General features: G+C 40.9%; 1 protein-coding gene across 2 annotated transcripts in view; it reads left to right on the forward strand.

Moving 5' to 3' along the window:
- Window positions 1–24,588, forward strand: part of AGPS (alkylglycerone phosphate synthase) — a 189,270-nt gene that overhangs the window by 25,326 nt on the left and 139,356 nt on the right. For both annotated transcript variants that reach the window (XM_075829511.1, XM_075829510.1), the window contains exon 2: window positions 16,792–16,881. In XM_075829511.1, coding sequence (XP_075685626.1) covers window positions 16,792–16,881 — 90 coding nt within the window. The remainder of the gene's footprint in view (window positions 1–16,791; window positions 16,882–24,588) is intronic.

The following is a 24,588-nucleotide window of genomic DNA, read 5'->3' on the forward strand; positions in this document are numbered from 1 at the left end:
GTCTTCACTCTGCACTTTTATTTCCGTCAATAAAATGGATGGCCACATAAAAGTCGCCAACGGATGCAATTAAAAATCCCGTTGATTTCAATTGGGTTTTTAACTGATCAGTTTTTATTCTTAAGGTATTATTCACATGCAGTGTTTTCTGCCGTATTTCGTGGCGTTTACACCTCCAAAAAACGGAAGCTGAATACCTACAAACATCTGCCCATTGAAATCAATGAGAAAAACAGCATTTAGTTCATACGGGGCATCTTTTTACGCCGCTGTTTTAAAAAAAAAACGGCGCGTGAAAGACCCTCCATAAAAAGAAGTAGCATGTCACTTCTTGAGGCGTTATTTGGAGTTGATTTTCCATTGAACACTATGAAAAACGCCTCAAAAGAAGCTCCAAATTAAAAGAAACTTCATTTTCAGCATCAAAAACGCCTGAAAATCAGAGGCTGTTTTCCCTGAAAACAGCTCGGTATTTTCAGCCGTTTTCTGTTAGGGTATGTTCACACGAGGGCGTCCGTAACGGCTGAAATTACGGGGATGTTTCAGCCTGAAAACATCCCCGTAATTTCAGCCGTAACAGCATGTGCAGGCGCTAGAACGCCGCGTCAATTACGGGCGTAATTGGCGCTGCTATTCATTGGAGTCAATGAATAACGGCTCCAATTACGGCCCTGAAGTGACAGGTCACTTCTTTGACGCGGGCGTCTATTTACGCGCCGTCATTTGACAGCGGCGCGTAAATTACGCCTCGTGTGAACAGACAAACGTCTGCCCATTGCTTTCAATGGGCAGATGTTTGTCAGCGCTATTGAGGCGCTATTTTCGGACGTAAATCGGGGCAAAAACGCCCGAATTACGTCCGTAAATAGGCCGTGTGAACATACTCTGAAGCGCGTGAACTGATCAAAAATGGATCAGAGTAACGGTTTATACAACGCAAGTGTGAACTTCGCCTGGTCTTGCATATATATGCAAGTATGTTATTATTTTTTGTTGGTCCCCCCCCCCCCCCCAGCCAATTTAAAAATATGAATGGAATAACGGAATTTTTTTTTTTTGCATTTAGTATCCGTTTTGTACTGTTTAAAATAAATACATTAAATAAGGCCCTAAAGAAGCGTAATGTGAACCTCCATGAATTCCCTCTCTTCACGTTTGTGTTGAGGATTTCATTCAGGCTTTTCTTGTTAAAAAAAAACTAAAACTTGAGAAACCTGTAAAAATCAGTGAGGTCCGTTTGATCAGTTTGTAGATGGATCCAAATTGATCAGTCGCATCGGTCACAGCACCATTCGAAAGGAAAGCTTTGACGCTAGTGTGAACAGAGCCTTAAAAAAGTAAACCAATAGACCCATAATGAGCCTTGTTAATGACATATCCGGCATCTCGTTGCATAATTGTTATGGAAAAGACTCGCTGGCTAGAAACGGCAGGTCCCGCAGTAACGTAATGGTGGATCTAGTATTAAGCGTGCTGTAGGGAAGCAGAGACAATACAGCGCGGCCGACGTTCTCCACGCTTAAGATGTGCCCAGATGTTTTACGCCTTGTTTCTTTCTTTTGATGCTGAGCCATAAAGTTCACACCTGCTGCGCGGCGTCCTTCTGTTTTTCCAGGGGATTGTGGGTAATGTTTGTAAAGCTGTACATGTCGTGGAGAGATGAAGGAGAATAATGCTGAAATAAAATGGAGATCTTCCTGCTGAGTTTACACTGTTTGGGTTATATTCACACGCGGCATATTGTTCCATGCATCTGAATGTGTTTTTTTCTGCAGCGTGCTCCTTCAGATGAACGGGGCAGTTGAAGAAATTTCTGCAACAAATCTGCCGTGTGTGAATTCACCCTTAATCCACTGGTTTAAGTGAGGTCAATTGTTCTCTACATGCTGACTCCAAATTAGGATAATCACTTGTTTGTATTCACCTATTTTCTTAGCTAAATTAAGATCTGTTGTAATACCGTTGTTTTTTTTTTAACTTTTTTCTATTAAGGCTAAACAAATGTAGCTGCTGTTTAACTTTTTTTTTCACCTGTGCATTGATGGCAAAAACTTAATTGGAGAGTCTTCCTGACCGATTAATAGGGTTGTCCAGGATTAGATTTTTTTTTCCCCTAGGAACAGTGCCGCTCTAGTCCTTGGGCTGGGTCTGGTATTGCAGCTCATCCATATTCAAATCAATCAGGCTGAGCTGTGACGCCTGATATAGCCCATGTACAAGTGGCATGATTGTTTCTTTTCCATGACATGGTTTCAGTTGCCAGAGGGGGCAGCCACTGTGTAATTCATGAAAAGAAAAACTGTAACTACCCCACCCTATTAGGCTCTGTTCCCACTGTGTTTGTAGCGCACGTTGGGAGTATACATCACCAATACCTCTGATGTATACCTCAGTCATGTGACTCTGTATAGGCATACGTAAACCAATGACTCCCATTATAAAAAACAAACGCGTGGTAGGCCTCTGTATTGAATAGCGGATTCAACTACACTACTAAATACAGTTAAAGATAAAACACATTCTGCCCTGACAAGTGCCAAAAGGACTCGATTAGCCTTAGGCATCATGCACACGACCGTCTCCATTTTGCGGACCGCAAAACACAGATCCTATTGGCTTCCGTGTGCTCCATTTTTTTGCTGCTCCATATACTAGTATGAGTGAGACGGAACGAGAACACTGACAAGAATAAGACATGTTCTCCAACTTTGTGGAAGGGGGACACGTATCCGCAAAAAAAATAAATGGATGTGTGCATGGCCCCATAGAAATGAATGAAAACAACGGTCGTGTGCCCGTACTTGTCTCACCATACACTTATAAGATGTTGCCACTTTGTGGCCAGAAAACGGAACAATTTTTTGCTATTATGTTGTGGCATTGCCATTATATTTCCTTTTATTTATATCTATTGGGGAAAATGATTGCTCGTATAAACATTTTCTACAATAACTGGGGTAGAGGTGCAGTTTCCTGCTTCACCATTATTGGCCTATTCGCACCTGAAGTCCCATTTAATGGGATCCTGGAAGGTGAGATAGGGGGTGCTGTTTGACAGGGTCTTTGCATTGGATAAACTATTGTAACCATTCCTCTACCTGCACTACTGACGTGTAGGGAAAAAACACTTGCGAATGGGAACAGACCACATTGTAGAATTTGGCGCCTCTGAGTCCTCCAACATCTGTATAGACTGATCGATCTGTCCAATTGACACTGATATATCCGTATGACCACTTTCTTTTTAAATTACAGATTTGTTTTTTTTTTTCATGGAAAATCCTAAAAGATCTTGGTCATTAGGTGTCTGTCCATGATGTTAACCCAGAATTCACTTTTTGTTTTTGGCCAAATGGCAATGCAAACATTGGCGACCCAGCTTCATAGTGGGCACCTTGCAGTTCAAATCCTTATCAAATCGCTCTACCCACCCGCCTGTTCACATGGCATCTATTCCTCTATGTATTCGCTATTACCGGATTTCTGTATGCAGATTTATTCTGCTCTGTAGATATAACATCGTGTTCTGTAATAAGATCTAGGAGTAAAAAAAAAAAAAAAAGAAAAAAATCCGCTATATAAAATGTAAACATGGAAATTGTATTCTTTTTCTCTAAATGGGACATTAATATTTGAACATTTACCACTAAAACCTAATCTGTCCATAACCATTGAGTACACCCATTCACTAGGAAGGGGATGAATGATGGCCAACCGCGCATTAACAATTTATGAGCTTATTGAATTGACCTCTTAGGCACATAAACGTCCAATAAAACATAATATTAGTTTCTTCCAGACTAAGAAAAGAATGACCTTTTTTTTTTTTATTTCGCATCCTAATGTGAGTAATGTATTCGACCACGTTCCGGTTTACAGGCATTAAATGTGTCCTGGTTTAAGCACTGGGCGAAGAAGAGGACAAAGGCATTATTGGTTTATCAAGAATTGTGACTCCTTGGTCCCCTGCCCCCCCCCAATTCTCTCCATGCCCTGTAAGTCCGTCTTACTGTAGAAGGAAAAAAAAAAATCTCACTGCAGAACTGTTCCAGAACATTAAACCTTATAAAAAACCGCCATCCCCAGCCACGCAGCAGTTTGAAAATGTTCAATCCATTCAGCGCCAGTTGTATTTAATATTTCTCAGATGAACTCAAGTTCAACCCGGCTCTATAATTTTCAGTTTATTTGCCTTCCGCGTTCACGTTCGATAAAACAGTCCCTGCCAGTTTCAGCCGGTTCTAGGTAACCCTTTCGTTCCCGGTCAGGCCTGCAGCACGTTGCAGAGCTTTGGGCTTCAGACCGTCCTGGAGCTTGAAGGGTGGGGAACATCATAAGGCTGCGAAAAAAAAAAAGGGGGGTGGGTTGTCTGTGTGAACTGATTTGCATGGGAGGTGAAATCACACCGCACATACATTTGCCTTGTAATGAATTGTCTTGTATATTATGTGTTTATGGCTCGCTTTCCAGCCTGCATCTGTTAAGCTTGCCTGTCTGCATAAGCAAAGAGAAGCTGCCGCCATTATCTCCCGGGCCGCAGACCAGACATCGCTTGCAAATCGGCTTCTCATTTTATCATTACTCGCTAGATATAAATACTAATAATTTTTTTTTATTTTTTTTTTTGGCCCTCATTGAAACTCCATATTATAAAGCTTTACTCATTGGGCCGCCACTGGCAAGTGTTTTGGTGCTTGCATTATTAGTGTAGGATTCTGCATAGCAGGCAATATAGATTGTGTACCAGTTTTGTGGAATCTTGAAAGGGTTTCAAGAGATCTTGGCTAGATCTCGATCCCACAAATCATTATAAAATGACTTTAACCCCTTAATAACCGGCCCTGAAAAGGCCTTCATGACCAGCTACTTTTTTCCAGTTTTTACCTCTCTGCCTTTCAGCAGCCATAACTTTTTATCTTTTCATTGACGAGTCTGTATGAGGCCTTGTTTTATGCGGGAAAAATGTTTTTATTTTTTTTTTGGCAGTTTGGGGTAGAAAAATGTAATATTTTTTACAGCGTGAATATAGGAAAAAGTGATTCTCTGCATTTATTTTTTTTTATCCCATTCATGTTTCACACTAATTAACCTGTTAGAGTAATTCTTCAGGTTATTACGGTCGTTTAGATACCCAATATGTGTATGTTTTTTGTTTTTATTTAATGTAGGGGCAATAAAATATATTTTATGCAAAATAATTCCTTTTTTTTTTTTTTTCTTCCCATTAAGGGATAACTTTTCTTACAACTTTAGTTTTTACTTAGGAGTATGCTAATACATTCTTTGCTAATACATTACACTGTCACTATGACACAGGCTTCTGTTAGGGCAGCACATAATGTTCCCTAACAGCAGGCAAACTGAACAGACAGCCTTGGGGTCCTTTGTAGGTCCCCAGAAGCACCTGCACCGCCTGCCGTTAAGACGATGGGCGGTCGTTAAGGGGTTAAAGGCTTGCCAGTTGTGTATTATAAAACCAGGTTGATGCCACCACCAATCATCAGTGTTGGGCATCTTGCACACGACTGTATCCCATTTTGGATCCTAGTGACGTTCGTGTGCTGTCCCTTTTTTTATTTTTTTTATTTCGGACCCATACACTAGGATAAGTGAGATGGACCGCAATCCTGAACAAGAATAGGACCTGTTCTATAATTTTGCTGAACGGACACTGATCCGCAAAAAAATTCACAAAAAAACTGTGCAAGGACCAATAGGAATGAATGGTACAGTATGCTATTCGCAAAAAAAACCCGGATAGGAGACTAAAGTAAACAACGGTCGCGTGCATGCGCTATTATCCACATCAATACTGAGACATTGCTATTTTAAGTAATCTTTATTGCAATAATAAAAATGTATTCATTGTTTCCCCTGTTCTATGGAAGGTGTACAATTGGCTTGATATACTGTATATGGAAAAACTTATGACTGTTGGGTGTGATATGTCTTCAGGAAATCAGTCCTCTGAATGCAGCCAGTACACTGCGGATATTTTCTTAGGCACAGTGCATGTATATCTAGAGTTTTTTTAGAGAAATCTTAACCATAGAAATATGTACGTGTATCTGGACGTAGCTATGGCAACTAAACTGGAAATATCCATTGTTTACTTTGCTGGCTGCATTCAGAGAACTGGTAAATGATTCACATCCATTGGTCACCCCCTCCAGATACTGGACCTTGGGGCAAAAGAAATGAGCTGCTGTGGTCCCCCTTTTAATGGGAATATATAGGTTGTACTTTCCCCTGCCGCCCTGACACTGAAGTGAATGGAGGTCTCCCTAAAAACTGTCAAGGGATCTTGAACTTGTTTGGATTTTGAACAGTTGCTTTTCATTGATACTTCATCAGTTTCCTCACCATTGCAGCCCCCAACAGAATCTTTAATGTCTCTACTGTATAGAGAGAGTTTCGCCTGGACTGGAACGCAATGTCTTATGTAATATAAAGGGATAGAGCCAAAGATTGCACTGCTCTCATAATTGTGGTGTTCTATACATTGTGGACGTCCTTGCTGCTATTCTTAGTAAGCGTTTAATAAGAAAACTCAACTCAAGGTCCACCTCCTATATATCGGGGTTTATATACTGACCATATAGTTTCTTCTGTTGAGGTGTTCGTGTATTATTGGAAGTTATTTTTGTTACATTTGTAGCATTTTGGATATGATTCTTCAATATAAGATAAAGCAGATCAAGCAATTACAGTGACCCAGTCATTCGTTTCTCAAGTCTCTATTTAGTAATAAAGATGAGCGCTAATAAAAAAAACTAATCTTTATATATCGCCAACATATTCCGCAGCACTTTACAGTACAGGGGGTACATTGTGCGGACAATATCAGACATTACATAGTGACACAACTAATTTACAATGCAAACAGGAGGAGTGAGGACCCTGATCACAAGAGCTTACAATCTATGAGGAAATAAGGGAGACACAAAGTGTAAAAAATGCTTAAGTACAATGGTCCAGCCATCTTTTATACACATGGGGTGGTACACATAAAGCTGCATGAGCCGGTCACCAGCCAGTATATGTGTATGACGGACATGAACTGCATTAGGGTGCAAAGAGTGTGGCGGATACCGCTGAATGAAGGGCCTCATTACTAATGTAAAGGGGGGCCAGGGACATAGAGATTGATCATTCCAATGGAAGCCCCGAATGTATGGATTTCCTTATTAGTATGATCTGCCCAGAAGAGTGGGGAAAGGGAAATATCAACTGATTGTATCTCTTATTCAGACATGAGGTTGTCATTTGCAATCTCCTTTAGCTGTGGGCCTGATAATGACCTACAATACATTCACTAAGGCCCCGTGCACATGACCGTGCCCGTAATCACGGTCCGCAAAAATAAAGTAAATTAGTATGGGAGCACGGTCTGTAAAAATCAAAAAATTGGACATGTCCTATCTTTTGCTGAGCCTTTCTACGGCACTGACACCTTCCCGTAGATATACTGTAATGTGTCCGTAATTACGGGTGACCTCTACGGTTGTGTGCATGGGGCCTAAGCCAGCGCAGATTACTACAATATTGGCGTTACTTCTGAACTTGGACATATTTTCACCTTTGCATACAATTTTGCAAATTATTAATTTCTATACTTTTTTATTGCATTAGGCCCCATGCACACGACCGTAAAAAACCTCCGTTTTTGCAGACCGCAATTGCGGTCTGCAAAAACTGAGCCATTCACTTACATTGAACACTGACACCTTTCCGTAGCACTACCGTGCCGTGGAAATGTTCCGGGAATTATGGAACATGTCCGTTCTTTTGCATTTTGCGGGCCGTGCTCCCATACTTTGTATGGGAGCACGCCCCGAAAATGTGGCTGTCAGTCGGCGGCCGGCCGTGATTGCGGGCACGGTCGTGTGTATGGGGCCTTACTTATATTGTACTGATCTCACATCATATACACTACTATATGGCCAAAAGTATGTGGATATCCCTCCTAATTATTCAGTTCAGTTATTTCAGCCACACTGCAAACAGGTTTTTAAAATAAAGCACACACACACACATTCAATCTCTAGACAATCATTTTCAGGCATACATTGCTAATACTATGAATTATACTGAAAAACTCAATGACTTTAAATGTGATGCCACCTTTGCCACAAGGCAATTTGCTAATTTTTTGATCTTCTAGATATGCTTCCGGTCACCTGTGAGTGCTATTACTGTGAAGTGGAAACGTCTAACAGTAACCGCTTAGCACACCTACCAGAATGCATAGGGCCTTCTGTAAAATTCGGTGGAGGAGGAATAATGGTCTGGGGCTATTCTTCAGGATTTGTGTGAGGCCCCTTAGTTCCAGTGAAGAATAATGTTAATGCTTCAACATACAAAGACATGTTACACAATTGTAGCTTCCAACTTTGTGGCACCAGTTTGGTGATGGGCCTTTCCTGTTCCAGAATGACTGTGCCCCTGTGTACAAAGCGAGAATCCTAAAGACATGGTTTAAAGAGTTTGGTGTGGAAGAACCTGACCTCAACCCCATCCGACACCTTTGGGATAAATTGGAACGCTGATTGTATAACCTTACAAATGTTGCACTCCAAAAACTTGTGGAGTGGACGGTGTTCTAACTGCAAAGGGGGCAAAACTCCATATTCACGCCCATGGTTTTGGAATGGGATGTCTAACAAGCTCCTACAGGTGTAATGGTCAGGTGTCCACATACTTGGGCTACATTCAGACGGGCGTGTCTGATTTGCGTGCGTAGAAAACGCAGCTTTTTTTTCCTACGTTTCATGTCCGTGTGCATTGCGTATTGGCATCAGTTTCTTTTTCGTGTGGCATTCGTTTTTCACGTCCATGCAAGCATTTCTTTTTTTTTTCCCTCTGCTTTTCTATGTAACTGATGCGTGAAACAGACAGCACACGGATGTCGTCCATGTGCTGGCTGTGGTTTTCACGCACCCATAGACTTCAATGGGCGACCAGGTCCACAAAAACGCACCAATATTGGACATGCAGTGAGTTTCATGGTACAGGCACTCGCTGCGTGCAAACTCACGCATGTGTGAATAGCCCCATTGAAATGAATGGGTCTGTGTGTTATTTCAACGCACTGCCTACGGACTAGTATTACGCTCGTGTGAATGAGCCCTTAGGCTATATTCACGACCGTTTTTCACGTCTGATTTGCACCCGTGCAGGACTTGGTTTTCATGGATCCCTCATAGATTTGAGTCTATTGAGGGATCTGTGAAAATTGACAAAAATAGAACATGTCCTATTTTTTCACGGGCCCTTCACACGGTCTGTTAAAACAACAGCCATGTGATCAACCCCATAGAAAAACACGCAGCGTGTGACGGCCATTAAAAAAAAGCGTCCATCACACGGACTGTTTGTGCTTTTGTCTGAATAAGCCCTTATGGCCATGATGTGCATTTTTTAGAGTCCATTCTCCACATCCACTATAACAACTCTGCAGCCTCCCCTCGTACCTGGCATGTTTAGTGTACGTAACCTTTTCGCCATCGCTGTACAGTAATCTTATATAAGGCTCTCCCAGAATGCACAGACCCTTGGGGCTCCGCGTAGCTGTTGAGGGAGTGTCTGTCGTCCAGCTGTCACCTGGCTGCTGTATTCACTATCAGATTCTTCATATATTACTGTCTGTAAACACCATTAAAGCAAAATACCTGTGAAGTTCAAAATGGCGTTCATTCTCCCCTTTAATGACAGATCTGTTTTTAACAGATCCAAACAGAAACCTAGTGGATCTAGCCTTTTGTTTACATTTTTTTTTCTTGTATCTGGTACAGTATTGTAGACTACTCTATTCTGCCTGTCAAAAGCAACAAAAACCTGACCTGTTTTTTTTTTTTTCTCAACGACACTATAAATTGTTAGAAATGTGCTTACCATAGATTATAAAGCGGAAAAACCGCGGCACTTGTCCAATTATTTGTATATATTTTCCTGTGGAATATACACACCGTTTCCCAGCAAACCATTGTGCAGAGCATCACACTGTCTCCACCGACTTGCTTTCCTCCATAGTGCATCTCTTCCCTAGGTGAGCGACACACGTGTACCCAGCCGTCCACATGATGGTAAAGAAAATGTGATTCATAGGACAAGTCCACCTTCTTCCATTGCTCACGTGCCCATTGGCGTATGCTTTTGGCGGCAGACAGTGGTCAGCATGAGCAACCTGACTGGTATGTGGCTATGCGGCCCGAAGCGCCGCAAGCTGCGATGCCCTGTGCGTTCCGACACCTTTCTATCATAGCCAGCAGTAACTTTTACCCCGTCGCTGGTTCACCGGTTACTTTTCCTTGGATCACTTTTGGTAGGAACCATCTACTCCATACCGGGACATCCCACAAGTCCTGCTGTTTTGGAGATGTTCTGACCCAGTAGCTGTCACAATTTGGTCCTTGCCGCTCAGATCTTTACATTTGCCCATTTTTCCTGCTTCCAACACGTCAACTTCAAGAACTGAATGTCCCCTAGCTGCCTAATATATCCCACCCCTTGCCGGGTGCCATTGTACCCAGATCATCAATGTTATTGACTGTCAGGGGTTTTAATGTTACGTCTGAATGGTGTATATTTCCTGGAATGGCTTTGTCTAGTTCTCTTTATTATAATTCTCTCCTCTGATCTTTATAACCTTATTTTTAAAGGTATTCCAATAGGGGAAGCTGCCATAGATTAGTTCTTGCTTGGACAATCCAATGTGGCTTTGTGTAGATATAAACACTACAGTTTTGTGTGTACATGGAAGTGTGTGCTCAAGGTACAGATAATTGTGTCATGTTAAGGCCATTTTTACACCGGCCAATGATCGGGCATACGAGTGTTCAGACTGCCCGTTCCCGAACAAACGCTCATTCATCGCATCATCGTATTGTTTCTGCAGCCTAAAATATTATCACGTATGGGGGATGGGAGTAACGAGCGCTCGTCCGCATACATAGCTCCTTGTGACAGGAGCAAACGAGCGCCGATCAACGAGCCGTCTCGTTGATCGGCACTCGTTGTTACGGCCAATATTGGCCTATGTAAAAGGACCCTAACTTGTGGGATAAGATGTCTCCTACCATTTCCTCTGTTTGAGATTTTTTTTTTCATTTTGTTTAGGTTTATGCTCTGCAGCGATTGTGTGCATGAAATAGTGATCGCTAATAATATGTCATTTGGGTGCATGATTTGTACCGTGTCTCAAAAACTAGGCAGCAAATATGTACTACAACATCACAGGTAATATCCCAGTAATCAAAAATTGTATGAGAATAGAAAAAATCCGCAGAAAAATGCGGAAAATCTGCAGTATTTACGTGCGAACCCGGCCTAACTGTGGACCTGCCAAGAAGGAAATACATTTATCCCTGTATTTGTAAATCCTGAATAAAGCCAATAAATAAAATACAGCGTCCTGAACTGTAAGGCCACGAGCACAAGTTGCGTAATTTGGTGCTGAAAATATGCATCAAAATCGCAGGTAATTCCGCACGTAAGGCCGGGTTCCCATGTGCCGGATACGCTGCGTAAAAGTCACGCAGCGTATCCGACCTGGAACCCGCAGTACATTCCGTCCGAAAAATTGCACCACATTGTAGTGCGGTTTTTCGGACTGGATATCCGCAGCAGAAAAAAAGTGCTCATACTTACCCCCTCCCTCTTCCCTCCGCGTAGTCCGGCCTCCTATGATGACGTTTCAGGCCATGTGACGCTGCAGCCTGTGATTGGCAGAAAAGGAGGGCTCTACGTGGGCACCCGGGCTAATAGTGCGTTTTTTTAGATGCCTTTTTTTTTAGGCGCAACATTTTTATTTTGATGTGGAAATAGGTGCGTTTTTTTTATGCTGCAGATTTTTGTGCGTTTTTTTACTAAACTTGTCAGATACAATTCTCAGGTGGAAACGCAAGATGAATTGACACGCTGCAGATTTTAAAATACGCACTACAGGTTCATTTACGTGCGGAAAAATTCTGCAACTTGTAGAGTAATTAATTAATACCTCATTTACTTTGCTAGTACTGTATGACGCTGCAAATTTGTCGTAGGACAATACGTGCGGCAAATCTGCATTTGACCCAAGGCTGACGCTACCTGGTGATATTCTCATATAAGATCACGTCCTATTGAAGCGATGACGCTGTGTCACATCCCGATAATGCCATGTGGCAGAGATGATGGGGCACTCTACAATACTATGGGTTACTTAAGAAGCGCTATATAGACAGGACAAGTGTAAGTAACTACCCTGCCCACTACTGTTGTAGAACGGCTCTGCCAGCATGGCTGCAAATGACAGATGTCTCCTTGTAGTCCTAGTCTAAATGCATTGGAGGTGAGCTTCAATGTTTCTAGTAGCGTAGCTGCTCTGTGTAGCCTGCGGCGGGTGGCACAGACATAATACACAATGTGAATGTTCTATATTGTCACAATACAGGGCACCATAGGATAGACACTTTGTACAATATGACCATTTATTTTTAGGCCACACAGATTGACATTGTATATGCAAGTCTATTCTTAGGTGTGAGTAAAATACCAATAAATAAAAAATGTGTCATTTTAATTTGTATTTTGCTTGTAACAAACATTTAACTTTTCTACATAAAATGAAACCTATTTCTTTATGTATAAATAACGCACATGCTCTCTGGTACTGGAAAATATTGTAGCTGGAGCCGATGGCCCCCCTTTCTGTAAAACCTCTGTATAGTGATGGAACAATGAAGAGTCTGGGGGTGGGTTCTGCTAAGAAATATAGTGCGGCACAGGTAGAGTTTATAATGGAGGAATGCTGCCACCTAGTGTCCAGTCATGTAAACTGTTCACACACACATATTTTTCTTTCTTTATTTTATATATATATATATATATATAATGTGTAATTTTATTTATTTTTTCTTTATCTTTTTATATATATATATATATATATATAATTTTTATTAAATTTTTTTTTTGTAACTATTGAACGACTAGTCATTTGCATGTGAGTTGCAGGAGATGTAATTATTATTTTGTATGATGTGAATAATAATGGCTAGCTCTATAGAAATGAGTAATAATAAACCCGAAGTCATGATCATTGCGGTTGATCCAGCAAACGTGCTTGGCACCAATCGTGTGGGTGCAGTTGCTTTGTGTGGTATGGGTCATACCGAGGTGCAGTACCTTGTTTGACCTTTTTCCTTCACTCGCCATGCTTATGTGATCTGAGCTTTGGGAGTAACATTATTCCTAATAATAGACCTCAAGAAGCAGAAATCAAAGGCACCAGTGTTCGAAGTCACAAGCTGGGATATCGAATGTAGCAGTCACGCTTCAGTGGTTCCTAGGGATATCACGCTACTTTTATGCCTCCTCAAAACTAACGATATTAAGTTAATCCAAGCAGCATGTGAGTGTCTTGACTGTTGGAACTACATCTCTCAGCTGACTGAGCATGCTGGGAGTTATAGTAGCAGCTCGCTACATTCTCACATATAAATATTTTTCTTCATTTACATTTAAAATAGAATAAATGGGTAAAAATGTGAAAAATTATAACGAGAACATTCTCCATGCAAATGTATATAAGGAGAACAATGTGAATGATATTCTAATTTTGAAGGCAACTTTAGATGATTTTCCGGATAATCATTATGATCGTTTTGGACCTTCAAGATCTTTAATTGGGACTGCAAGTGACATAACAGATACCCCATGTCCCAAGTCTGTGCTACATGGGTTATTTCCAGTGGATCAGGAGTTGCCCACAATCATTTATACGTTTTTGAAATCTACTTCTAGTTTTATTGCAGATGAGTTATAAATTTGTGAACTGTTATAAACTTGTACTGTTATTTGTCACTCATAGTCTATAGGTGATCCCTCCTGATCGCACTGATGTATGAAGTGGGTCGTTCATACTCTGCATTCTTATGTTGTATCATGGTTATTGCTAACATGTATAAGTTATTCGTATAAATATGCATTTCAGAAGTGGGGTATGCACCAACTTAAGGGTCGCCTAGTTTAAAAAACCCATTCTAATAAAACCCATTCTAATGAGTTAATTGAGGGGGGGTCCCCTGTTCAGGGTCCTCATCTCTTGACCAGAGTGGTTATGAAGCTCGGCTCTTGCTCTGGAGGACCTATCCTCTCCTGCCCTACACAGAAAAGCCATTGATATAAATGGACACTGTAATGCTTAATTTCCCCTGTGGTGGCGCTGCCTACTGCCGGATTTCCTACACGTTACAGCTGATCGTTGGGGGTAACAGCAGGGGGACACTTAGTAATCAGCTTGTTGTCAAAGGACCCTTATAACCAGTAGGGATTGTCCAAACCGGAGAACACCTTTTAAATGTATCTGTGTATGTATTTATTTCCCAGGTGTTGTAAAATAAATGTGTGTGTATATATATATATATAATGTTCATGTCATGCTGTGCACATGTTGTGATCCCTCCCGAGACAGCCACAGCTGGAGTGATCAGAGTGTGTTTATACTGCCACCTTGTGTCCACAATTGGCTTTTTCTAGCTAATATCTGTATTCACTGCAGCAAGAAAACTACTGCAAAACAATTAGATCATTAACTCTGAATTACATATCTTTTTTTAGTCTTCTAATCCTAATATAAATTTGTTTTTACAGAGCAGAAATACAAAATCCAGTGAAACTGCCATCATACAACGAACTTCTGCTAACATTTCCTTATAGTTATTAGTAAAACGGAGCCGTATTACAGAGCGAGTCTCCACTTTATGTAATGCTTCTAGATCGCTTTAATATGGCATCTGATGGAATGTCACATTTTCTTTTGGATTCTGCATTATTTAAAAAAGTTGTCCAGTTTCAACAAATGAATGTTATTTTTTGTAAAATGAAACAATCTCTGTTTGTTCTTAATCAGTAGGAACATTCATTGTTTACTTCCATTGGACACAATTTTGTCCATGGTCAGGTGATACACACAGGCGCACGGCTCGTTAGAAGACACAGCTGATACACATACTATAGTGAGCCATATATATATATATATGTGTGTGTGTGCATGTGTGTGTGTGTGTGTGCATATGTGTGTGTGTGCATATGTATAGTGTGTGTGTGTGCGCATATGTATAGTGTGTGTGTGTGCGCATATGTATAGTGTGTGTGTGTGTGTGTGTGTGTGTGCATGCATATGTATAGTGTGTGTGTGTGTGTGTGTGTGTGTGCATGCATATGTATAGTGTGTGTGTGTGTGCATATGTATAGTGTGTGTGCATATGTATAGTGTGTGTGTGTGTGTGTGCATATGTATAGTGTGTGTGTGTGTGTGTGTGTGTGTGTGTGTGTGTGTGTGTGCATATGTATAGTGTGTGTGTGTGCGCATATGTATAGTGTGTGTGTGTGTGTGTGTGTGTGTGTGTGTGTGTGCATATGTATAGTGTGTGTGTGTGTGTGCGCATATGTATAGTGTGTGTGTGTGTGTGTGTGTGTGTGTGTGTGCATATGTATAGTGTGTGTGTGTGTGTGTGTGCATATGTATAGTGTGTGTGTGTGTGTGTGCATATGTATAGTGTGTGTGTGTGTGTGTGTGTGTGTGTGTGTGCATATGTATAGTGTGTGTGTGTGTGTGTGTGTGTGTGCATATGTATAGTGTGTGTGTGTGTGTGTGTGTGTGTGTGCATATGTATAGTGTGTGTGTGTGTGTGCATATGTATAGTGTGTGTGTGTGTGTGTGTGTGTGCATATGTATAGTGTGTGTGTGTGTGTGTGCATATGTATAGTGTGTGTGTGTGTGTGTGTGTGTGCATATGTATAGTGTGTGTGTGTGTGTGTGTGTGTGTGTGTGTGTGTGTGTGCATATGTATAGTGTGTGTGTGTGTGTGTGTGTGTGTGTGTGTGCATATGTATAGTGTGTGTGTGTGTGTGTGTGTGTGTGCATATGTATAGTGTGTGTGTGTGTGCATATGTATAGTGTGTGTGTGTGCATATGTATAGTGTGTGTGTGTGTGTGTGTGTGTGTGTGTGTGTGTGTGGTGTGTGTGTGCATATGTATAGTGTGTGTTTGTATATACATCATTTTTTTTGTTTTGTTTTTTTGTTTATATAATATATTATATTTTGTTATTTGTATTAGATTACTTTTATTCTATATTTCTTTTAATAAACAAAAACAGGGTCAGTTCACACTGGGTTTTTGGACGCAGATTTTGATGTGGAAACTGTCGGAAACTGTGTGCCAAAAAACATCTGAAATTGCCCCCCCATTGATTTCAATGGAGGCAGAGGAGTTCTTTCTTTTTTTCTTTTTTTTCAGACGGCTTCTGGCCCCTCATGGGGGGGAAAAAAAGCATCATGGAGTTTTTTTTGCTGCGGTTTCCGCCTCTGACCTTCCATTGAAATCAATGGGAAGTAGAAAAAAACAGGCGCTAGTTTCTGAGACGTTTTTTGCTTGCGGTCCTTGCGTTAGCTTCAAAATACCCAGTGAAAATTATGCAGAAATATATGTGCAGGCAGTTCAAAATCTGCCTCAAAATTCCTGAAGGAGTTCTGAGGCAGATTTTTTTTGCCTTCAAAAAAACTGTGTGAACAGGGCCTAAGGAGTAAGGAGATGCCAAAACATAGGCATCTGCAAATACTGGTCCTAAAGTCTATACAAATGCAGTGCTGTACAACTTTATTTGGGAATGATGAGTCTCTAATGGTGTTTGTCGATATAAAGCAAATACATGCTGTAAAGGTTTATTCTATATGGCTTTAGTGTATGTGACGGTGTATACATAACATTCTGATTCTATGTGACGTGTGTTTCTCTTTTTCATGCAGACAAGAGCTCCTAAAGTGGAATGGATGGGGTTACAATGATTCCAAATTCACTTTCAACAAGAAGGGCCAAGCTGAATTCACCGGTAAGAGGTAAGATGGCAACCATTTTTTGGTTTCTATAGCAGATCCCGACAAATATTATTTACTGCATAAAGTGTCAAGAGAAATTTAGACATTAACAGCAACAAAATTTTCCATGAGTGATCCGTTTGGATCTGCAGATGCGACGTTCGCTGTTCCTTCAATGAAAACGCTGCTTTTAGACTTGAGCTTTTCGCATCTTCTACAGCGTACAAGACTAAATCTAGCTGATCTATTTCTTTTAGGATCATTGGTTGTTATATCTAATAATTATCTGGTCCGTTTTGTTTACCAAATGTAGCAATAGGTCAAAAAGTACTGATATTCATGTATTAACTGTTGTCTTTTTCCTTCACTTGGAAGGAAAGATTCCATTTACTGCCTGTAGATGGTGCTGTAATACAATCCAGCTCTCCTTCACTGAAACCTGAGCCTGAAAATGGTTAAATTGTGTAGGAGGGGATATGTAAATTCATATCATGAGTCATATATGACTCTATCCAATGATGTGGTTTGTTTATCTGTAGCTGACGCCCACTAATTAATCATCTCAGACTGCTAGTGCCGCCTCCACTGTGTGATCGACCAATCCTAAAGCACATCACAGTTGGTGCAGCCTTGTGGAAACGGAGCATGAGCCATACAATAAAACATTTTAAAGGGCTATGTGTGTGTGCGTTTGGCGGTGGGGAGGGGGGTTTTTTACATTTATTCTTTCCTTTCTGTGGGAAAGAGGAGAAATAAAGGGAGCTGTCCTTTACACGACTGTAACATTATAAACTCAATGCGTTTAATACTTGTATTTGCAAGAATAGAAGATGTAACACTGGCCTTTTGTGAACCAGACAGAATGTATTAAGGAATTGCTCAAGTAGTATTGCCCTATTATTGTGTCCATCATCATCATCATTGCTCCTTATTTAAAGGCATACACAGCAGTATTAGGCCTAGTTCACACTGACTATTTTGCAAGCAGAAAAAATCTGCCTCAAAGTTCCTTCAGGAATTTTGAGGCAGATTTTGACCTGCCTGCATTATTTTCTGCTGCGTTTTTTGCCCGTGGCCATTGAGCACCGCTGGCAAAAACGCTCTTTCTGCCTCCCATTGATTTCAATGAGCGGTCAGAGGTGGAACTGTGGCAAGTAAGTACATGCCACCTTTTTTCTCCTCGCGAGCTGCTAAAAGCCCCCTCCCCCGGGGAAAAGAAAATTTCTGTCCCGAAAAATACAGCAGCGTGTACATCAGATTTCCTGGAATCTCATTGACTATGCTGGTATATATTACGCTGCGGATTTGCCGCACGCAAATCCGCACGGCAAAACCGCATGTAATACGCATCGTGTGCATTGAGCCTTAGAATATGAATGCCAGACAGTTGAAAAATTCATGTTCCTAGCCATTGACTTGTAAATCTGTCGACAGTCTACGGCGTATTTTAATCATACGGTCATGGTGAAAGTGAAAGGTATACAGGGAATCTTGTATGATTTTCTGTAGATTTTACATGTATTTTTAAAGCCAAAACCAGAATTGGATCACGGAGAGCGGACCTGTAAGGCCTTCCTTTATTTCTTCTATTTAGTTTCTGTTCCTGGTTTTGGCTTAAAAAAAATACCTGCAAAATCTGCACTGTGGGGGAAAAAAGGCTTTAAACGCTTCTCCCTGCCCTTATGTGTCGACATTTCCATTGAGATAACTGGAGATTGTAGTACGTTCCTTTTTAAAATATTTTTATACTCTAGAATACACACTCCAGCTGCTAAAGAACCTCTTCTTAAAGAAAGGGAGAACATAACTAGTCCATGGTTGGCACAGGGGAAGGAACTTTCTACAAAAGTGCAGGAAGAGATAAGCAGCGCCATGTAGCAAAAGTCATCACTTAATAAAAAAATTTGCTCTGACATCAGAATGTAATGTTTATACAAATATTATTTATAGACATGTTAATTGGGAACTTCCATTTCAAATAATAGTAGAATATTGATTGTAAGCTCATATGGGCAGGACACTGGTGTATGAAAATACTCCCGGGGCATATACTGAACAGGTCCGTAGGCCCGGCAGATGCCAAGAGTGTACTTTTGGCATTCACTGGGCAGGTCACTTAACCTGCGCTTTTTATGTTGGAAAGTTCACCCTGATGTTTTTCCTCCCTATACAGTTGGCCTCTGCAACTCCTCTTTTAAACGAGACCCTATGGATGACGTTGGTCATACAGTGGCCGGTACATTTTTCCCAGCGTATGCGCCAAATAGAAACCTGAAGCGTGGTGTGAATAGGCTTTTGTATACAGTTGTCCACGTGTGTTCTTTTCGCTTTTCCTAAATAACCTGGTATAAAGCGCAGTTGGTGCTTCATCAAGAATATAATAATGTGGAATCATTGCGGTGTCGCCAGTAAACGTACAAGGGCGAAGCACGGATGCAGGCGGTTTACTACTTCTACAAGGGCCAAACCTACCAAAATGTACAACCCCTTTTTAAGCTTTAGAGAAAAAGTTTTTCTGGGTACATATTCGGTTAATACTGGGGTTCGGGGTGGTGCAAGGTTTGTCTCGCGTTTTCCAGGACTTATTTTTAGCATTCCTGAGAATTTCACATTACTGGGCCCGATGATAATAGATGCAAAATAATTTATCCTAATGTAGGTGTCTCTACAACAACTCTCAGTATGTGCTGCAACGATGACGTGAAGTATTCCATGATGTTTGAAGCAGATATAGAGGATTAATATACCAAAGCATTTGGTTTTCCTTTGTGTGGCTTCTGTATATACAGAACCTCCCAATGCTGATGTATTTGACTAGGGGCCCACCCTCTGCAATCGCTAAATGTCACCATTTTTGTATGTACTGTAGTATGCAATTGTTTTTGTTTTTTGTTTTCTTGTTTTTTTGCTATATTTTTTCTTTATAATAGGAAATTATCTGTATCCACTGTTGTGTAGGTTGTGTTTCCTACTGTTTACGTTGCAATAAATGGACATAATGTTTCATATACAACCGACGCTATGATTTACTTTGACATGTCTGGACTTCCAGTGTTCTCGGTGGGACACAATATTGCAGGAGAAACCTGTGAGGTTCAGTAAATCGTGTTGAATACAAATTTATTGCAGAAATCTATCTGGGAGAAGGTAAAAGGGTTCTGTATGATTCCTCAGCCATGGTCACAGAGATATATATGCTGCTGGTAGCTTTGTGTAGTGTATTATCTGTCAGCCTTCCCTTACAATTGGTCCGGCTTATCTGTAGGCCAGGATGAATGATGGGAGCAGTGCTCTGATTGTAATTGCTGCACTTCCCAGCATGGTGGTAGCAGAATTTTCCAGTGTTTACTGCTCGCTGGCGAATCGGCGAACCGCCCAATAAATAATACACATCTGCTCTTCACATGCAAAGCTGCCTGGTGCTCAGGAGATAAACCCCAGACAATATTCTTTGTGTCCACCCCAAGCACCCAGCATCTCCTGGAGCTGAGGGACAATAGACAATTGGGAGCATTACACGCTATATCTCGGCAGGCAGGCACCAGCTATGCACTCTTGATGTTGTGTCTGCGTCTTCATTAATTAATAAGTACGTCAGCAAAACAAGGACATTCTAAATCAGCTGAACGACCCGCAAGGAGTAAGGGAGCTGTCACGTAGGGCTGTGTACTGGGAACGAACAGAGATCGTGGTGAATATGCATTCTCCAACAGATCATAAAAGAACACTGCATTAAGTGCCCCCGGGGTAGCGGGATATTAAACAATGTGCAGCTGATTCCTGCTAGGATTTTATTAAGTCTTAACGATAAAAGATCTAAAAGAATTTCTAGAATTTTTTTTGCATTTCTAATTTAGATGACAAGAGAGACCTGTTTTTTATTATTGGTATTGTAGGTCATTTTTTATATATATATTTTTTTGTTGTCTGATATTTACAATATCATAAATTTCTAGTAGAATTTGCAACCGTGTAAATATCGAGGTTTTGCAAAGTCATTTTTTGTTCATTGATAAGGCTCCAATGATGTGATTTTTTTTTTTTATATATTTATTAGAATAATAATAATAGTAAAGGAAAATGAAGAAAAAATATTGTGGAAAGTTCAAGTATAAAGGCCAGAATTTTCAATAGAAATTTTATAAAAATATCCGAATCTGGACCGGTTTTCTGGGATTGGATTGCTCCTCTGATACATGCAGGGCTGGGAAAAATCTCAAGTTCTTGTCATTGTCCTGCATGGCCTCCAGTCGGCACAGGCTGCTTTACGACAACTTTGTAGTCTGTTTTGTCAGATGTATGTGATTCTGTACAATTTTTTTAAAATTATTTTATAGAATATTAATAACCATTAAAGTGAACAATTCTGATAACAAAGTTTGGGAATTTATGAATTTCCCTACTATATTTTTCAAAGCTAAATCCAGATAAAAATGGTGTTTTACAAATTGTCTGATTGAACCAATCATTAAAGCGGAGGAAATGTCTTCCCTTTTATGCATTTGTACCCTGTCCTGTCTCTTTCTCAAAATACGGCATCATGTGTGAATCCAGCCTTCGCTCTAATATGACAGAAGCTGATCTAATCCATTGTGTTCTCTGTTGAACCTCTGGAATATGTTGGGGGGGGGGGGGGGTGTTCTGAGGGTTTCTAGGGCTAAAGCCAACAGGCGTATGTTATAGATCACAAACCATGTAGAATTTATGTTAATTTTCGCCAACCTATACAGTAATTTAGTCAAACTGGATCTTACAAAATCATTCTAGATTAGTGTGAATTTTTATTGGAGTTATACCAAAAGTTGCCTACATTTCTATTTTTTTTTCTATGTTTTATTTGTGAACTTTTATTTTTTTGGTAACTTGGTAAAAACAGGAGCCACATAAAAGGTTTATGGGGGATAGGTTCGTAAATTGAGCTCTGTGGCAGGAGTACCACATGTGGGTTCGATCCACAGGTCCATTAGTTCAGGTGTAGACCAAACTGGTTAATTTTGTAGTGATTTAAAGTGTTTTTCACACCTATTAATCTCTATACTGGCATCATGTGAGATATTGCTATTTTTGTCACATTTAAATGTTTCAGATCTAACTAATGTTAATATAAAGGCAACACGAATAAACACAAAATGCAGCTTTTAAATCATTCCATTTATTGAAGATAAAGATTTATTTACAACCTATATTACCCATGTAAAGAAGTAATTGCCACCTTAACCTAATAACTGGTTGTGCCACCCTTGGTGGCAGCAACTGCAATGAAATGTAACCTCTGGGACCCGCACCTTCTCTAGAACGGGGCACCCTAAACCCCATTCTAGCTTTTCGTTCTCATGCGGACTCCCGGCCACTTACTGATTACCATGGTTGGGAGATACAGAAACCGTGTAACTCGCTGAGCTACGCTTTATCCGAAACTCCCATAGAACTGAATAGTCGTTACAGAAACAGCGTAACTCGCATGCTGCGTTGCTGCCGTAACTGCCATTCACTACTATGGGAGTTACTAAAACAGCGCAGCTAAGCGAGATACACTGTTTCCGGAACTACCCGACCATGTAATCAGGAAATGGCCAGGAGTCAGCGTGAGCACAAAAATCTAGAACGGGGTTTAGGGGACCCGTTGTAGAGATAGAGGTGGGACCCGCATCTATCTGACATTTATGACACATCCTGTGGATATGTCATAAATGTCCCTCATGGGAAAACCCCTTTTAGTTTTTTGTTTCCTTTTAGCCATTCAGTGGTGAACTTGCTTTTGTTCTTCAGATCGTTGTCCTGCTGCAGAACCCAACTACGCTTGATCTTTAGGTCGCGGTTAGGGTGGACATTCTCAGTCAGAATTTCCTGATCGAGCAGAATTCATGGTTCCATCAATTGACAAGTCGTCCAGGTCCTGCAGAAGCAAAGCTTTATTTGTGAGCAGTGGTTTGTACTTTGCAACTCTCCCATGGATGCCATTTTTGTCCAGTGCCTTTCTTATTGTGGAATCGTGTACATTGGCCTTAAAGAGGCTCTGTCACCAGATTTTGCAACCCCTATCTCCTATTGCAGCAGATCGGCGCTGCAATGTAGATAAGAGTAACGTTTTTTTTTGTTTTTTTTTAAAAACTAGCATTTTTGGCCAAGTTATGACCATTTTTATATTTATGCAAATGAGGCTTTCTAAAGTACAACTGGGCGTGTTTAAAGTAAAAGTACAACTGGGCGTGTATTATGTGCGTACATCGGGGCGTGTTTACTTCTTTTACTAGCTGGGCGTTGTGAATGGGAGTGTATGATGCTGACGAATCAGCATCATCTACTTCTCTTCAGAACACCCAGCTTCTGGCAGTGCAGACACACAGCGTGTTCTCGAGAGATCACGCTGTGACGTCACTCACTTCCTGCCCCAGGTCCTGCATCGTGTCGGACGAGCGAGGACACATCGGCACCAGAGGCTACAGTTGATTCTGCAGCAGCATCGGCGTTAGCAGGTAAGTCGATGTAGCTACTTACCTGCTGATGCTGCTGCAGAATCAACTGTAGCCTCTGGTGCCGATAAATATAAAAATGGTCATAACTTGGCCAAAAATGCTCGTTTTTAAAAAAAAAACAAAATGTTACGCTTATCTACATTGCAGCGCCGATCTGCTGCAATAGGAGATAGGGGTTGCAAAATCTGGTGACAGAGCCTCTTTAACGGAGACCAGTGACGTCTGCGGTTCTTTAGAAGTTCATCTGGGTTCTCTTGTGACCTCATGGATGAGTTGTCAACGCGCTTTTGGTGACATTTTGGTTGACCGGCCACTCCTGGGAAGGTTCTCCACTGTTCCAAGTTTTTTTTATTTGTGGATAATGGCTGTTACTGTGGTTCACTGGAGTCCAGGAGCCTTAGAAATGGCTCTGTAACCAATTCCACACTGGTACATTTCAATGACTGTTTGGCATCTGTATTTGAATCTCTTTAGTATGTGGCATAAGGGTATGTTCACACAGAAACTCAAAAACGTCTTAAAATACGGAGCTGTTTTCAAGAGAAAACAGCTCCTGATTTTCAGACGAAGCCACTCGCGATTTTCGCTGCGTTTTTTACGGCCGTTTTTGGAGCGGGTTTCAATAGTCTGAAAAACGTCCCAAGAAGTGTCATGAACTTCTTTTTCGCGGCCGTTTTTCATAACCGCCGCGTAAAAAAACGGCCCATTGGAACAGAACGCCGTTTTTTCCATTGAAATCAATGGGCAGATGTTTGGAGGCGTTCTGCTTCCGATTTTTTTGGGCGTTTACGGCCCGAAAAACAGCCGAAAATAGGCCGTGTGAACATACCCTTATGTTCTACTTTTTGAGAACTTCTAGTCTGCTTCAGATTACCACACAGGTTCTATATAAGAGAGGTTTAGATTCAACAGGTCTAGCAGTAATCGTTCCTGGATGGGCTAGTGAAATTGAACCCAATTGTCAATTGTTGGTTAACCTGTTGATTTAGTAGCTAACGGGGCAATTACTTTTTACATAAGGCCAGATAGGGCTGAACAGCATATTTCCTTCAATAATATAATCATTTAAAAACAGTGTTTTGTGTTTAGTTGTGTTATCTTTGCCTAATATTTAACCCGTTACTGACCGCACATGAGTGTTTTTACGGCGGTCACGAACGGGCTTAATTCCGATTCAATAGCCTTTTTTCGGCACTGCGTCAAAATAAATAAGTAGAGCAGGGAGCCGTTAAATCTCCCTGTTCTGAGTTAC

The sequence above is a fragment of the Rhinoderma darwinii genome, chromosome 6 (assembly GCF_050947455.1).
Source record: "Rhinoderma darwinii isolate aRhiDar2 chromosome 6, aRhiDar2.hap1, whole genome shotgun sequence".
Taxonomy (NCBI): domain Eukaryota; kingdom Metazoa; phylum Chordata; class Amphibia; order Anura; family Rhinodermatidae; genus Rhinoderma; species Rhinoderma darwinii.